At 44.8% G+C, this 16,705-nt stretch overlaps 1 protein-coding gene across 3 annotated transcripts in view; it reads left to right on the top strand.

Moving 5' to 3' along the window:
- The window catches only part of LOC143935777 (keratin, type I cytoskeletal 12-like), an 87,056-nt gene that overhangs the window by 59,990 nt on the left and 10,361 nt on the right, over positions 1-16,705 (top strand). For all 3 annotated transcript variants that reach the window (XM_077459887.1, XM_077459886.1, XM_077459885.1), the window contains exons 4-5: positions 8,601-8,765; positions 13,235-13,360. In XM_077459887.1, the coding sequence (XP_077316013.1) occupies positions 8,601-8,765; positions 13,235-13,360 (291 nt within the window). The remainder of the gene's footprint in view (positions 1-8,600; positions 8,766-13,234; positions 13,361-16,705) is intronic.

The following is a 16,705-nucleotide window of genomic DNA, read 5'->3' as shown; positions in this document are numbered from 1 at the left end:
ATCCAAACAGACTGGGCGAAAGGAACCACGCATTCGTCTAAGGCTCGCCAGTTCCCAAATGTCTTGCAGGAAAATTTCATGGGTTCGATGGTAGACACACCATCTAGAAACAAAGCGTTACTAGACCTACTGATTACCAACAATACAGACTTGATCACAGATGTGGAAATAAGGGTCAATTTAGGAAACAGCGCTCACAGGTCAATTAGCTTTAGTATAAATCACACAAATAGCAAACATAAGGGGAATACAAAGACACTGAATTTCAAAAGAGCCAACTTCCCTAAAATACAAACCTTTCTAGAAGATATAAATTAGAATCTTAGGAACAAAGAACATGGAGGAGAGATGAGTTTGCTTTTAGAGCATATTAAATAAGCTCATGAGCCAGTGCATCCCATTGGGAAATAAATTTAAAAGAGCGAACAAAAATCCTGGATGAACTTCAATGTAAAAATGCATATAAAAGCAAAGAAGAAGGTCTTAAAAAAAATACAAGGCTGAGGAATCGTCATCAACATTCAGACTTTACAAAGAATGCGATAAGAAATGTAAGGGTACATTTAGGTTGGCTAAGATAGAACACAAAAGACACAGCGGAAGAGAGCAAAAAAATCCCCAAAAATTCTTTAAATATATAAAGATTAAAAAAGTAAGGACAGACCATATTGGCCCCATAAAGAATGAGTAAGGAAATCTGGTTACAAAGGATGGGGAGATGGCAAAGGTATTGAATGTATTCTTCTCCTCAGTCTTCACAAAGGAATCGGGGGGCTTCAGTGACCAAAACTGCAGTTTTTATCCTCATGACACATCACAGGACGTACCCTCATGGCTAACAGAAGACAGAATTAGAGGTAGACTTGGAAAACTTAATAAGTCACCGGGACCAGATGGCTTGCACCCGAAGGTACTTAGGGAACTCAGTCAAGAAATCGCCAGACCATTGTTCCTAATTTTTACTTACAGTCTACTAACGGGAATAGTACCAGCTGATTTGAGAACAGCCAATGTAGCACCAATATTTAGAAAAGGGTCAAAATACATCCCTGGGAATTACAGACTAGTTAGTCTAACATTAATAGTATGCAAGCTCCTGGAGGGGATGAAATGAGACGTGCTGACGTCACCACGCCGTTGACGAGGACGGGAGTTTGTGTTTTTGTTGCCGGCCGGCTTAATTTTATATTATATGGAATCGAGTGTTTTGGAAGTGCATCCTTTTTTATACAAATAAACCAGTTTAGAGGATATTATGCTATGGTCTGCAATATCTCTCTTCTGGGTTGACAATTATTATTACGTACGGGAGTCACGGAGTTCTGTTTATGCTACGCATTTGGACCAATCATCATCCGATTCCCCCTGTGCATTCAGCTGAGGACCTATCTATTTGGGAGATTGTTTGCATCCGTGGCCTTGTTGGGCTTGTTATCCAGTAAGGAGGCCCTCTATGTGGTGTTGGGACACTTGAATTCATCAGATTATTTGTTTGAATCACTGGGTGTTTACACTTATTGTTTGCATGTAACTTTGATTCACATTGTAAGTGCTATTATGTCTTTTAGCTTATTTTTTTATTTCTTTTGACAATATTACGCTGTCATAATTTTTTTTTTCTGGGTCAAACACGTGTGTGTTTGACCCACACGTGTTTGGAAGCAGGAGGGGAAGAAAGGGAAGTGAAAGGGGGAGGAATAATAAGGAGAAGGGAATAGAATAGGGGAGAGGGGGAGGGGAGGAAGGGGGGGAGAGGAAGAAGGTGAGGGAGAGGGAGAATTGGAAGAGAAACAGATAAACGGAAAATGGGAAAGAGTTGGCGAAGGAAAGGATGGGGGGGGGGAGAGAAATAGAAGATAGGTGTGATACAAGTAACATCATGTGGAGATCCCGCCTAGAGAGTGAAATAAGGAAAATGAGGTGCATGGTGAGGGGAGAGGGAGGGAATTATGTGTGAATAATCATGATCAAGGTAAAACAATAGTGTAGTGTGCTTACGGACCACAAAACTGGGTCTTAAAAAAAGAGCCAGGGGTGCCAATATTAAACACGGTTTTATCTAATTAATAAATGTAAGCCAGAGTAGAATTTTGAGATATTTTTTTGTTTCCATAAATACCTGCTCAATATTAAGATAAGTGCTTACATTTATATATATATATATATATTGTAAGGGATCTTCCCGGGGTAGGGTGTGTTTGGACACAGTTCACAGCAGACTTGGAATTTATAAAGCAGATCTTGGCGTTTATTCGTGGTACAAACAGTCCAGCAGACAAAATATACAGCAACACCGTGCTTTCTAAGTACAACAAAAATAAAAGTCCTAGCCCGGCTGGGCGCTTACTAACAGGTTCTGCTCACCTATCTGACACTTACAAACACAGCGTCTTTCGCCTGGATATCGCAGGGTGAGTTTTAGCTCCAGCAGTGGCTGTGCTTGCAGCTTCCCTCAACACACAGATTGTTCATTCCCTGGCTGAGAGCAACCACCTGCAGACCCTGCAGTGCCTTTAGCTTCCCAGGCTAATTAGGATCAAAGCTCACCTGATCCCAAACCCAGAACTGGATCGGGGGATGTGGAATGACAGGTCCCTCTACCAAACCTACCTGCCATTCCATATAAACCCAGGCCCGGCAAAATTAAATAACAACTCAGCAGCATATCGCTGCTGAGAAACTGATCCATCCTGGATTTACCATCTCACACTGTGTAGCAACCTAGGTGAGATGTACACCCCCTCGATCACTTCTCCAGTGACATGTCTACATATCCCCCCCCTCTTTTTCAGACCGGAGGGCTGAGCCTTTTGTCCCCACAGACAACTTACCCTTGACAATGCGTCAGCATTTGCCTGTAATTTCCCTGGCCTGTGTTCCACAGTGAAATTAAAGTTTTGTAGGGAGAGAAACCATCTAGTCACTCTTGCATTTCTCTCCTTGTTTAACTTCATCCATGTTAGGGGGGCATGGTCTGTCACCAACTTGAATTTCCTGCCTAGCAAGTAATACTTTAACGATTCTAGGGCCCACTTTACTGCCAAACATTCTCGCTTCACAATGGCATCCAACACGGCCTGTACCTTACAGAGGTGACTTTCCCAATCAGGGCTAAAAATGACCACATCATCGAGGTAGGCAGCTGAGTAATCACGATGTGGTCGCAGAATCAAGTCCATCAACCTCTGGAAAGTTGCAGGTGCTCCATGTAACCCGAATGGCATCACTACATACTGGAATAGCCCATCAGGGGTGGAGAATGCAGTTTTCTCTTTAGCCTCACCAGAAAGTGGAATCTGCCAGTAGCCCTTTGTGAGATCGAGGGTGGTTATGTACCTGGCGTTACCCAACTTCTCAATCAACTCATCTACCCTGGGCATAGGATACGCATCGAACTTGGAGATCTCATTCAACTTTCTGAAATCGTTACAGAACCTCCAAGTTCCATTGGGCTTTGGGATTAGCACAATTGGGCTGGACCATTCACTCTGTGACACCTCAATTACCCCCAGAGCAAGCATACGTTTTACCTCGGCAGATACGGCTTCCCTACGTGCCTCGGGTATCCTATAGGGCTTAAGGTTTACTCTGCTTCTAGGCTCAGTTTCAATGTGATGATGGATGAGGTGTGTACGCCCTGGGAGGTCAGAGAACTTGTTTTTGTTTTTCTGTAAAAATTCCTGAGCCTCCTGTTTCTGTGACACTGATAGAGTATCACCTACCTTGACTGGAGGGATTGGTGGTGACAAATTATTAACAGTATTTGTCGCCACCAAGGATTCCCTGTCTTTCCAGGGCTTGATCAAGTTTATGTGATAAACTTGGAAAGGCTTCCTTCTACCTGGTTGGTGCACCTTGTAGTTCACCTCACTGACCTTTTCAACAATTTCATAGGGACCTTGCCACTTCGCCAAGAATTTACTCTCAACAGTGGGGACTAGTATAAGGACCCTATCGCCTGGGTTAAATGTCCTGATTCTTGCGGACCGGTTGTAAATTCTACTTTGGGCCTCTTGAGCCCTCTGGAGGTGTTCCCTTACCAGGGGCATTACAGTGGCTATACGGTCCTGCATTTGTGCTACATGCTCAATAACACTCTTGTATGGGGTGGACTCATTCTCCCATGTCTCTTTTGCAATGTCTAGTAGACCCCTAGGGTGATGACCATAGACCAACTCGAATGGTGAGAACCCTGTGGACGCTTGGGGCACCTCCCTAATAGCAAACATGAGGTAGGGTAATAAATGATCCCAGTCCCGACCATCTTTTGCCACCACTTTCTTCAACATATGTTTCAAAGTTTTATTAAATCTCTCCACCAATCCGTCCGTCTGGGGGTGGTACACAGAGGTACGGATGTGTGAGATTTTAAATAGTCTGCATAATTCCTTCATTACTTTCGACATAAATGGCGTACCTTGGTCAGTTAGGATTTCTTTGGGGATCCCAGTCCTAGAGAACATATAAAACAACTCACGTGCAATTGTTTTAGATGCAGTGTTTCTTAAGGGTACAGCCTCAGGATAGCGGGTCGCATAATCCAGGACTACCAAAATATACTGGTGTCCTCTAGCTGACTTTACAATGGGACCCACTAAATCCATGGCAATACGCTCAAAAGGCACCTCTATAATAGGGAGCGAAACCAAAGGACTGCGAAAATGTGACACTGGGGCACTAACCTGACATGTGGGGCACGACTCACAGTATTTTTTAATGTCATCATATATGGCCGGCCAAAAAAACCTCTGGAGAACCCTCTCTCGCGTTTTGTCAGTCCCCAAGTGTCCCCCAAGAACATGGTTATGTGCCATGTCAAGCACCTGACGCCGGTACGGCTTAGGTACCAGAAGCTGTTCCACAATCTCATCCTTAACCTTATTAACTCTATAGAAAAGATCATTAGTCACCGAAAAATGTGGAAATCTTTTTTCAGCATCTGGTTCCTGAGGTACCCCGTTCATAACAGCAACCTGCTCTCTCGCATTTTTGAGAGTGGGGTCCTGTAATTGTGCAGCCCCAAAATTATCGCTAGACACCTCTAAGTCTAGTATATTTTGCTCAGTGGGAGGAGCCTCCTCCTCCCCAGCCAGGACCTGCAAAGGAAAACAATCATTTTCATCCTGTACACTTTTATCATTCACAGTGGACAAGGCAACCACCTTAGAGGTATCCTCACTCCTTTTGGGGATTTTTCTTTTTTCCCAGAGAGCCCAGAATAAAGGAAAATCGCGCCCCAATATTACATTATGCATGAGGTTTTTAACCACACCCACTTCATATTGTACTGTGCCTTGTTCAGTCCCGACTTTAGCCAGCACTATAGGGTACACTTTTGTATCACCATGTATACACACAACGCTCATATGCTTTTTAGACTCTAAGTCCCCAGTCACCAGGCTAGCATGCACCAAGGTTACAAGGCTTCCTGAGTCCATTAACGCTTTAACAGGAAAGTCATTGATTGTGATGTTGCAGATTTGCGGTTCAGTCTCTAGTCCAGGAACTGCAGCACAAGATGGTTCCGCAAATAGCGACTGACGCCGGCTAGCGTCACATTCCATGGGTTCAGAGGTAAGAGGGCAATGGGCCGACACGTGTCCCGCCTCATGGCATCTCCAACACTGGATAGGGCCTGGTCTCTTTGGCAAGGAGTCCTTTTCAGAGCCCCTTAGCCACCCGGGACCATCACCAGTCTTTTGTCCCTGAGACACCACTTGAGCCCTTTTCCCCCCATCAGCACCCCTCCACACTCCCCCAATAGATGGAAGTCTCTTACCAGCTGACGGCACAGATCTGGCGCTCCGGGGAGGTGAAGATGCTGCAGGAACATCACGGAGGTAGTCCTCAGTCGCCTGGAACCTTTCCACAAGGTTGACAAGTTCGTTTGCATTCTTAGGATCACCTTGTCCCACCCAGCGTTGCAGGTCAGTAGGAAGCGCTCGGAGGTAGCGATCCATCACGACCTTCTCTAGGATTTGTGCAGGAGTAGAAGTGTCTGGCTCCAACCACTTTCTTGCCAAATGGATTAGGTCATACATCTGGGACCTCGCTGATTTGTCCAGACTGTAGCTCCAGTTGCGTACCCTCCGGGCACGGACTGCAGTAGTAACTCCTAGTCGGGCAAGTATCTCCTCTTTTAGCCGAGTATAGTCCTTAACCTCTTGCTCACTGAGGTCATAGTAGGCCTTTTGGGGTTCACCTGTTAAATAGGGCGCAATTACTTCTGCCCACTCAGCGGCTGGTAACTTCTCTCGCTCAGCCACGCGCTCAAATACTGTTAGAAAGGCCTCAACATCGTCCTCAGCAGTCATCTTTTGCAGCGCTTTCTGCACAGTCCTTCTCCCAAAAAAAATCTCTGGAGCGGCTCCCATCACTATGGGTGGATTAGTAACCACAGGCGCCTCACGATTTACTATCAGGTGCTCGATAAGTTGTTGTTGGCTTTGGCGCAAAGCTTGCAACTCTTCCTTATGCATCTGCTGTTGTGCCGCCATGGACTGTTCATGTCGTCTATTGGCCTCTGTCTGCGCCTGCTGTTGTTGCAAACTCACTTGCATAAACTGCTTCAGCATCTCCTCCATGTTGCTGGACTGTTCTTGGAGTGTAGTTGCAGCTTTCACCCAGGACATCAGCAGCTGTAGCCAAGTCTGTCCACACCGTTGCCCCTAGCAACCGTGTTGCCCGCTACCTCCACCAATTGTAAGGGATCTTCCCGGGGTAGGGTGTGTTTGGACACAGTTCACAGCAGACTTGGAATTTATAAAGCAGATCTTGGCGTTTATTCGTGGTACAAACAGTCCAGCAGACAAAATATACAGCAACACCGTGCTTTCTAAGTACAACAAAAATAAAAGTCCTAGCCCGGCTGGGCGCTTACTAACAGGTTCTGCTCACCTATCTGACACTTACAAACACAGCGTCTTTCGCCTGGATATCGCAGGGTGAGTTTTAGCTCCAGCAGTGGCTGTGCTTGCAGCTTCCTTCAACACACAGATTGTTCATTCCCTGGCTGAGAGCAAACACCTGCAGACCCTGCAGTGCCTTTAGCTTCCCAGGCTAATTAGGATCAAAGCTCACCTGATCCCAAACCCAGAACTGGATCGGGGGATGTGGAATGACAGGTCCCTCTACCAAACCTACCTGCCATTCCATATAAACCCAGGCCCGGCAAAATTAAATAACAACTCAGCAGCATATCGCTGCTGAGAAACTGATCCATCCTGGATTTACCATCTCACACTGTGTAGCAACCTAGGTGAGATGTACACCCCCTCGATCACTTCTCCAGTGACATGTCTACAATATATATATATATATATATATATATATATATATATATATATATATATATATATATATATATATGTATGTATGTATGTATGTGTGTGTGTGTGTGTGTGTGTGTGTGTGTGTGTTCTGGTATGATATATATATTTATATATTATATTATATATAGATAGAGGTTTAATGTGGAAAAATGTAAAATAATGCATTTGGGTGGCAAAAATATGAATGCAATCTATACACTGGGGGGAGAACCTCTGGGGAAATGTAGGATGGAAAATGACCTGGGGGTCCTAGTAGATGACAGGCTCAGCAATGGCATGCAATGCAAAGGAGCAGTGATCGCTGTCATGTCAGTGGTAGCCCACCCCCCCACCCCAGTTAGAATCACTCCCTAGGACACACTTAACCCTTTGTTTGCCCCCTAGCGTTTAACCCCTTCCCTGTCAGTGTCATTTATACAGTAATCCGTGGCTATTTATAGCACTAATCATTGTATAAATGACAATGATCCCAAAATAGTGTCAAAAGTGTCCGATGCGTCTGCCATAATGTTGCAGTCCCGATAAAAATCGCAGATTGCCGCCATTACTAGTAAAAAAATAAAAAAATAAAAAAAATACCATAAATCTATCCCCAATTTTGTAGACAATATAACATTTGCGCAAACTAATCAATGTACGCTTATTGCAATTTGTTTTACCAAAAATATGTAGAAGAATACATATCAGCCTAAACCGAGGAAAAAAAAAAAATTTTTATATATATTTTTTGGGCATATTTATTATAGCAAAAAGAAAAAAATATTGCTCTTTTTTCAAAATAGTTGCTATTTTTTTGTTTATAGCGCAAAAAATAAAAACCGCAGAGGTGATCAAATACCACCAAAAGAAAGCTATTTGTGGGGAAAAAATAGCCGTCAATTTTGTTTGGGGACAACTTCGCACGACTGCAGAATTGTCAGCTAAACTACGTAGTGCCAAATCACACAAAATGCTCTGGTCAGGAAGGGGGTAAATCCTTCCAGGGCTGAAGTGGTTAATAAGACACGTGGCCACAACATTCAGGGATATACAATGTAATAATGGCATATAATCACACACATAGGTTGGACTTGATGGACATGTGTCTTTTTTCAACCTCACCTACTATGTAACTATGTAAAATCCCAGTAGATCAGCAGCTTTTGAAATACTCAGACCAGCCCATCTGGCACCAATGACCATGCCATGTTCAAAGTCACTTAAATCCCCTGGGTGCACCTAATAAAGTGACATGTGGGTGTATATACACTATATTTGTTTTATTTGTAGGAAAGAGAGGGTCTCCTACAGGAAAAATCCAAGTGCCAAGTGAATGTTGAGGTGGACAGCATGCAACCAACAGAGCTTACAGATGCCCTTGAGAAGATGAGAGAGCAGTACAAGGCCATGGCGAGTCATCATCAACAACACTATGAATCCTTGCTTGAGGAAAAGGTTTGGACAATTATATTATATGTAAGAGTTCTTAAAAATGTATCTTCCATCTATCTATTAAAAAAAAAAATAGTAATCACCATTAATAAAGGGAATACATAGTATTTTTATTTTTTTCTGGATGGGATCAGCTGGAAGTAAACAACATTTTCAATTTATGTTACTATTTTAAGAACTTTGTATAATATAGTTTTTAGCTTGGATATGTATGTGGAACAATCATATTTTCACTGCTTCTTACTTTGCTGGAAATCACAGATGCACAAATAGTAATTTCCTTTGCACATTATTGGACATTGGATAACGCTGCTTCTCTATTTTTACCAAACTTAGTTAACATTCACCTTGCTAAGGGAACATCCTCTACTTTTTACAAAATTAATCCCTATGAGTCAACCCACCTAATAATAGCAATACAATACACTCTCAGACTCATCTTATCTCAACAGTTGATAAAAAGGAGGACAAGCTGAGCATTTTCCCCCTGTAGTGGGTAACCTATAAATCTCTGTATTTGTTACGATAGCATAAATATGGAAGTATGGGCACGTGAAATGTGAAAGTCACATCAAGAATTCAATTCACAATGCTAGCAAGAGTAAATTGCTGTGTGCTTAGCACACTATGCGCCTGGGGGTGTGCACCGAAGTAGTGCCAAAAGAAGTAGTCCACAGGTGGGCTTTAAGAGCTCTATTGCCTGGGCGATCAACATTAACAAACAACTATAACGGATAAATGAAAAGCCAACCGTCTTAGGGAAACGGAACTGTGGCAGGAGAGAGCAGATGACTTTAGGTGTCAATGGCTAGAGTATCATCAGGTGGATGTAGAGTTGGAAGACGGTTGGTTTTGTGAGTGATTCAGTGGAGGCAAGGGTGAGAAGCCCCAGCTGTGTAGCTGTTTATAGCCATCTTTGGATTAGGGGACAGTGATGTGTTGATTTTGATACGTGACCAGGAGTTTCATCGGGAAGCCCCAGCGATATACTATACTGTTGTCTCTGAGAGCTTGGGTGATAGGAGCAAATTCCTTTCTTCTCTGTGCAGTCACGGCAGAGATGTCTCGATACAGAGCCACTCCTGTGTATGGAGGTGGTAAAGGCCGGTTGGACCTGGAAGGTATTAGGAGCCTATCCTTAATGTGATAAAAGTGGACCCTGATGAGAATGTCCCTGGGTGTTGTATCTGGAAGATAGGTTGATTTCGGGATCCTATGGGCCCTATCCACCATGAGAATTTCGCTAGGGCTCAGATCAGATATTAGTTTCAGAAATAATATAAGGGACCAACTCTCTCGACTTGACAATTTCTGATATGCCTCTCAGCTTGATATTATTGCATCTGGACTGATCTTCCAGATCAGCTACTTTCAGCTGGAGTTTGTGTATCATTTCATTTTGTGACTCATGTGCGTCCATTAATTCATCAGGTGCCTTAGTGACTTCAGACATCTGTGATTCTAAATGTGTCGTGCTATCCTCTATATCAGTGATGGCGAACCTTGGCACCCCAGATGTTTTGGAACTACATTTCCCATAATGCTTATGCACTATGCAGTGTAGTGGAGCATCATGGGAAATGTAGTTTCAAAACATCTGGGGTGCCAAGGTTCGCCATCACTGCTCTATATGGTCTATCCTGATAGATAACTGTGAGATAGAGGAGCACAATTCAACATTAAGGCCAGCCTGTAGAGATAACAGCATTGCTTTTAATGTGGATTCAGTTGCTGGAGTGTCATTAGCTGGGAAACTGGCTAATGGCTCAGTGTAATCATCCTGCTGTTCTGCTGGGGCATTGTTAGTATCAGCCCAGTGAAGTTTTTTATCAGAGGGGGCCTTGAGGGGAGAATGTGCAGGTGAGTTAGCCACCCTCTTACCGCTATCAGATGTTGCAGGGGAGAGAGGTCCATGGAGTTGTCCTCCATGTCAGAGAGTGCTTCCTGATCTGGGTCCCCATGAGGGTGCAGTGTGAGATAAGAGCCATGCAGCTTCTCTTAGAGTCCCCTATGTGCCAGCTGCATAGTGAACAAGTCCACGAGGTGGCGTGGTTTAACAGGCTGATTCTTCTTGGGGGACATATGCAGCCTGGTTCCCTGTGTCCTGGTCTTGCTAGTGGAGGTAGTGATGGTGGGCTAAGTTGCTGCAGGCCGCTGCAATCACCTTCCATGTTGGAGAACTCCAGATCAGGTAGCCATTCAGAACGGCGTCTAGGACACGCCCAGTCACATCAAGAGTGAATTAAAACACTGCAGTAGTAGCTTAAAGAGGGATTTCACTGTAAAAAATAAATATTAAAAGCCAGCAGCTACAAATACTGCAGCTGCTGACTTTTAATAAATGGACACTCCCCTGTCCCAGGATCCATCGATGTCGTCAGCCGAGGCCGATCAATCGCTCAGCTCTCGGCTGCTGCCGCCACCATTTTAGGTGAGGGAATCAGGAAGTGAAGCGTTGCGGCTTCACTTCCTGGTTCCCTACTGCGCATGCGCGAGTCGCACAGTGCAATAGGAATGGTCCGTGCTGTTTCTGGGACCCGTGTGTGTCCCAGCAGATAGGGCGCTGGGACGGGAAGAGGCAGAGACTCCCGTTGAAGTCTATGCCCGGAAGTGGGTGCAAATACCTATCTTAGACAGGTATCTGCACCCCCCTGAAAGGTGCCAACTGTGACACCGGAGGGGGGGATGGTTCCGATGAGCAAAAGTTCCCCTTTAGGGTGGAACCCCACTTTAAAGTGATTCTAAAGGCAGACGGTTTTTTATCTTAATGCATTCTATGCGTTAAGATAAAAAAAAACTTCAGTGTGCAGCATCCCCTCTCAGCCCTTCTAATACTTACCTGAGCCCCATCTCTATCCAGCGATGTCCATGAGTGCCCCAGACACCCAGGACTCTCCCTCCTGACTGGCTGAGACACAGCAGTGGCCCCATTGGCTCCCACTGCTATCTATCAAAGTCAGCCAATTAGGAGAGAGAGGGGGCTGAACCACAGCTCTGTGTCTGAATGGACACAGTGGATTGGCTCGGGTGCCCCCCATAAAAATTTGCTTGCTGTGGGGGCACTCAGCAGGAGGGAGGGGCCAAGAGAGATAGTGAGGGACTCGAGAAGAGGAGGATCCAGGCTGCTCTGTGCAAAACCACTACACAGAGTATAACGTTTGTTATTTTTAAAGTGTAAGTTCACCTTTACAGAAAAATCTGTAAGGTGAACTTACATAGGACCCCCCCCCCCCCCCCCGGGACCTGCTGACCTGGACCACAGCAATCTCCTGTTCTAAGTCCCGGTATATCCACATCAGGACTCCTGGGCTTAGAATTCACCTCTGCATCCGTGCATCTTCTCCATAGCTGACAGGATGGGCTATGTGGCTGCTGATTGGTTGGTGCCACCCATTTGACCACACTGACCTATTAGAGTGCTCCGAAACGTCACTCCTGATGAAGTACATTTTGGATATTCAGCTGAGGGGATTGCTAAGCCCCGGACTCCTGACGCGGACATACCGGGACTTAAAATGGGAGATTGCTGCGTTCCAGGTCAGCACGTTGGAATACTGTTACCAAACATCTACAAGTAAGGCCGCGTACACACGGGCAGACTGTATGGCCTACTTAGTCCGTCTAAACACATTTCAGTGGACAGTCCGCTCGTGTGTGGGCTTCAGCTGACTTTTTCAGCGTGCAGTCTGGCGTACTAAGTATTTTGGAATTTCCGTAATTCTGTCCGTCATACTTTGGTTTCAGCGGACAATCCGCTCGTGAGTAGGCTAGTTCGACGGACTAAGAATGGCGCATGCTCAGAAAGGATTTACACGGCGGAAGGTTGCATTGCTGTGTATTGGACTTCCTATTTCTAGTCCCGTCGTACGTGCTGTACACGTCATCGCGCAAGCTTTCGACGGACTGTTTGTGCATCCGTGTGTGGTCAAGTCCGTTCATTCGAAAGTATGACGGACTGTCCATCGGATTGTATGACGGACTAAGTAGGCCATACAATCCGCCCGTGTGTACGCGGCCTTAGTATTTAAATAAAACATTTATTGTGGTATTTACAGATGCGTCACTAATGCCACCCAGACAGATCTTATCAGTAAACTGCAAAATCATGCGCAATTTTACAAAATCTTATGAGATCTTGGAAAGACTTTTTTTTTTTTTTATTCGCTCAGATCATGTGTACTGTAATCTTTTTCAAAGAGGCAGATGAAGATGCATGAGATAACAAAAGCCTACAATAATTTGTTAATTGCATTTGCATATCTGTTTTTGCTTCATGTTGCGGCTAATTGTGGGGGGAAGATAGAATTTGGAAAGTAAAGGGAGGAATAATCCTCTGCTCTTGTTAAAAAGTACTGGCGGGAGAAGAACATTGCTTATAAAAAAAAGAATACTGAATTATAATGAGTGAATGTTGTCTGAATATAAACCTTTTATAAACTGGCCAATCTAACAAGCTATGTATCTTCTTGTAGTTTAAGGAGACCACCCAGGAGAACAGCAAGGACACAGAACTTCTTCAAAGCCAAAGGAGACATCTTTCTTTGTTAATGAGGAAAGTGCAGGAGCTGGAGACTGAACTTGAGGTTCAACATAGCTTGGTAATATATGAATATTAATGAGTTAAATTTTTGGAGGCACTTCTCACAAATGGATTTTCCCATTTGTTCACATATTTGCCAGATTCTATCTTAAACGTCTTCTTAATTAAAGAATAAGGGTAGAGAGTGCTTAGGTGTCTTGGGAGCCGCACATCAAGTCAAAACCTGCTGTATGATAGTGAATGGCAGTCTCAGCCTGGACCTCCGCAAGGCCATGCTCCCATCGCTTTTCACTCTGCCCATCGGAGCTTCCACATGAGTAAGCTCTGGTGAACATAGGGGGCATGGCCTGGCAGGGGTTCAGGCTGAGACTGACATTCACTATCTAACAGCAGGTTTTCACTTGATGTGCTGCTCCCGGGATGCCTAACCACTCTCTACCATTGCCTAGAGCATAGACGAGCTTCCTTCCCAGCCAGCACCAACAGCAGTGGGCACAGAACTTTATTCCCATACAGCCTGAGCACACCACACACATATCTTGGTTTGTAAAGAATAAAGGTACCAGTTTTCATGGAGGAACAGAATATTATGTTTTCACTCACTAAATCTCCTGAACAGTGATGGGCAGGCAGCTTGAGCTAAAGATATATGTCTCTGCAAAATGGCATCCGTGGCTTGCTATCCAAGCCTCATTCTGATCAGTGCTTCTGGTCAGCAAAATGGCGTCCGTGGCTTGCTATCCAAGCCTCATTCTGATCGATACTTCTGGTCCCAGTTTAGTCGTGGCCAAAACGTCATACAAGCATAAAATCATGTCTCCATAAATGTATGTGTCTTATATGACCAGAAAAATAGAATATTGAAATATGCATTACTTAGTTTGTCAAAACATTCAACAGGATCTAATATATCGGGCATAATGCTCTACAACAGACAGAACAAATGACAATATGAAGAAATGTCCAAACGAGGCCGGAACATCCCAAGCCTCGATTTCACTATGAATGTACTTCCAGTCGCGCCAACATGAACGGGACGCATGACCGGAACAATATCCGACTAGTGGTGTGCACTCCAAGCCTCAGTTTCGATCCCAGAGGCACTCTAGGATGCACCACGCAAAACCAACATCCAACCGAAAGTGCGCACAACTACAGTGAATTGCGCATATCCGGAAGAAAAAACATGCTTGCGGCATAGCCCGCGAGGCGACCTATGCATCATTGCCGTAATACAACACTACGGAAACACAATCAGTTCAAAAAGCTTTGCACATCATTAAATTAAAACGGGCATGTAAATCAACATGGATTAACTAATAAAAACCGCTCATAATGTGAGTGACCACAAAAATGGAAATTAAAAAAATATTTTTATAATGCATTCTAATAATTGACTATAGTAATTCTTGGGGGGCTGACCCCTATGTGAACCCCATAGTGTACATGTAAATATATAATAAATGAATACACACCATTCCAACAATAAAATGAACCCATATGATAAATAAATATCACATAAATACAATCAAAATTAGAATTGGTAATTCGACTAAGACTTAAAATCGAAAATATGAAAACTATAAAAACAGGGATGAGAGAGAATTTTTTTTTAAATTATTTAATTAAAAATTGACTGAAAAAGAAGCAGACATCGATACCATATTACCAAAATATAAACAGAGCTTCTGGTTAAAAATAGTGTGGGAATTTATGTTTTATTTAAAAATGCATTAATGTCCCATTCCACGTTAATACCCCACAGCTGATAGGATTGGAGCTCATATATCCAATATGTTTCGAGTTGGGAAACGCCTCTGGTCAGAGCTCCACCCCTCCATGGTGGGACATAACTGTCAATTACCAGGAAACTAGTGCCAATAGGGTTGCGGTTGTGGCACTCCCTATAATGTCTCGGGACTGTATGCTTAACATCTCCACTTTTAATTTTAGAGACATGTTCACCCACTCTAATAGAGAACATACGAGTGGTCCGACCAACATATTGTTTCCCACAAGGACATGTTATTAGGTAAACAACTGTCAGGGAAATAGCCGCAATACCACGAGGTACGTTCGTGTTAACGCGCGTCGGCGCCTACGTAAGCGCAAGGTAGTTTCCAGACGAACGACCGACGCTACGTCTAACCGGGCGGGCATACGCGGTGATGCCACGAATACACAACGTACTCGACGTAGACGTACGATCGCTCCAACGCGCTCACGACGTGACCCGGTCATCTCGTCCATTTAAACGATCGCCTGACACTCCCGCATTGCTGGATTATCGTCAGCTCTCCTGTGAACCTGTACCCGTGCTTCCTGTCTTCCGATCTCCAGTGTACCGACCCGGCTTTGCTTGACCTGCTCCTGTTGTTCTCCTGGCTCTGACTCCTGGCTTGTACCCGACGTTCCTGATCCGCTTCCTGCACCTGATCCCGGCCTGTTTGACTATTCTCTGGACTTCCGCTGCTTATTCTTGGACTTCCTAGCACAGTTGCCCATCTAGGCCTGCTTACTCCGTACTTGGCCTCTGCTGCTGCTACCTGGCAACCTGTGCTACTGTGGGCACTGCATCCCTGTGTCAACTTCAGGGTTGTGCTGCGCTCGGCCGCAAGGGGAGCCCTCTCAGCATTTCGGCCTCACTCCTGATCGTGACAGTATAATCCAGCCATGTCAGAGGTCGACAGAGGTTCCTCCCCATTGGAGGCCGTTTTACAAGAACTTACGGCCCTTACTCCAGCTATTCAGGAGCTCCGAGAGAAATATCATTGGCTGAAGGAACGCCTGCAACACCCGCTTGAACCATCCACCTTCTCTGGTCAAGTTCCTGCTTCTACTATCTCAGCTGCCCCAGAACCACGAGTTCCAGCCCCGGAGCGCTTCTTCGGGGACCGAAGAAGATTCAGATCCTTCAAGAACTCATGTTTCCTCTACTTCTCCCTGCAACCTCAGACTTTTTCTTCAGAAGCAACCAAGGTGGGGTTCACCATTTCATTACTAAGGGGCGATCCCCAGACTTGGGCCCACGGCCTGCTGGAGCAATGCAGCCCTTATGTGGATACTTTGGACTTGTTCTTTGAAGCCATGACCCGCTTGTATGATGACCCTTTCCGGACAGCCACAGCCGAAGCAACTTTGTACGCCCTTCGCCAGGGTGGGCGACCTGCGGAGGACTATTCAGTAGAATTCCGTACCTGGAGCTCTGACTCCGGCTGGAACGAAGCAGCACTAAAATTTCACTATCGTATGGGGTTGTCCGAAGCCCTTAAAGACGAGTTGGCCAGATTGAAGATCCCCACTACTCTTGAGGACCTCATTTTACTCGCCATCCAGCTCGACAGGCGTCTACGGGAACGTCAGTCTGAACGCTCTCGGACTACTTGCTCCATCCAGGTCCCAC

Source organism: Lithobates pipiens, unplaced genomic scaffold (genome assembly GCF_037356315.1).
Source record: "Lithobates pipiens isolate NorthernLeopardFrog02 unplaced genomic scaffold, aLitPip1_a1.2 Scaffold_28, whole genome shotgun sequence".
In the NCBI taxonomy this organism is placed as follows: domain Eukaryota; kingdom Metazoa; phylum Chordata; class Amphibia; order Anura; family Ranidae; genus Lithobates; species Lithobates pipiens.
Note: the sequence above shows the minus strand (reverse complement) of the source record. Positions and strands in the feature narration are given on the sequence as shown.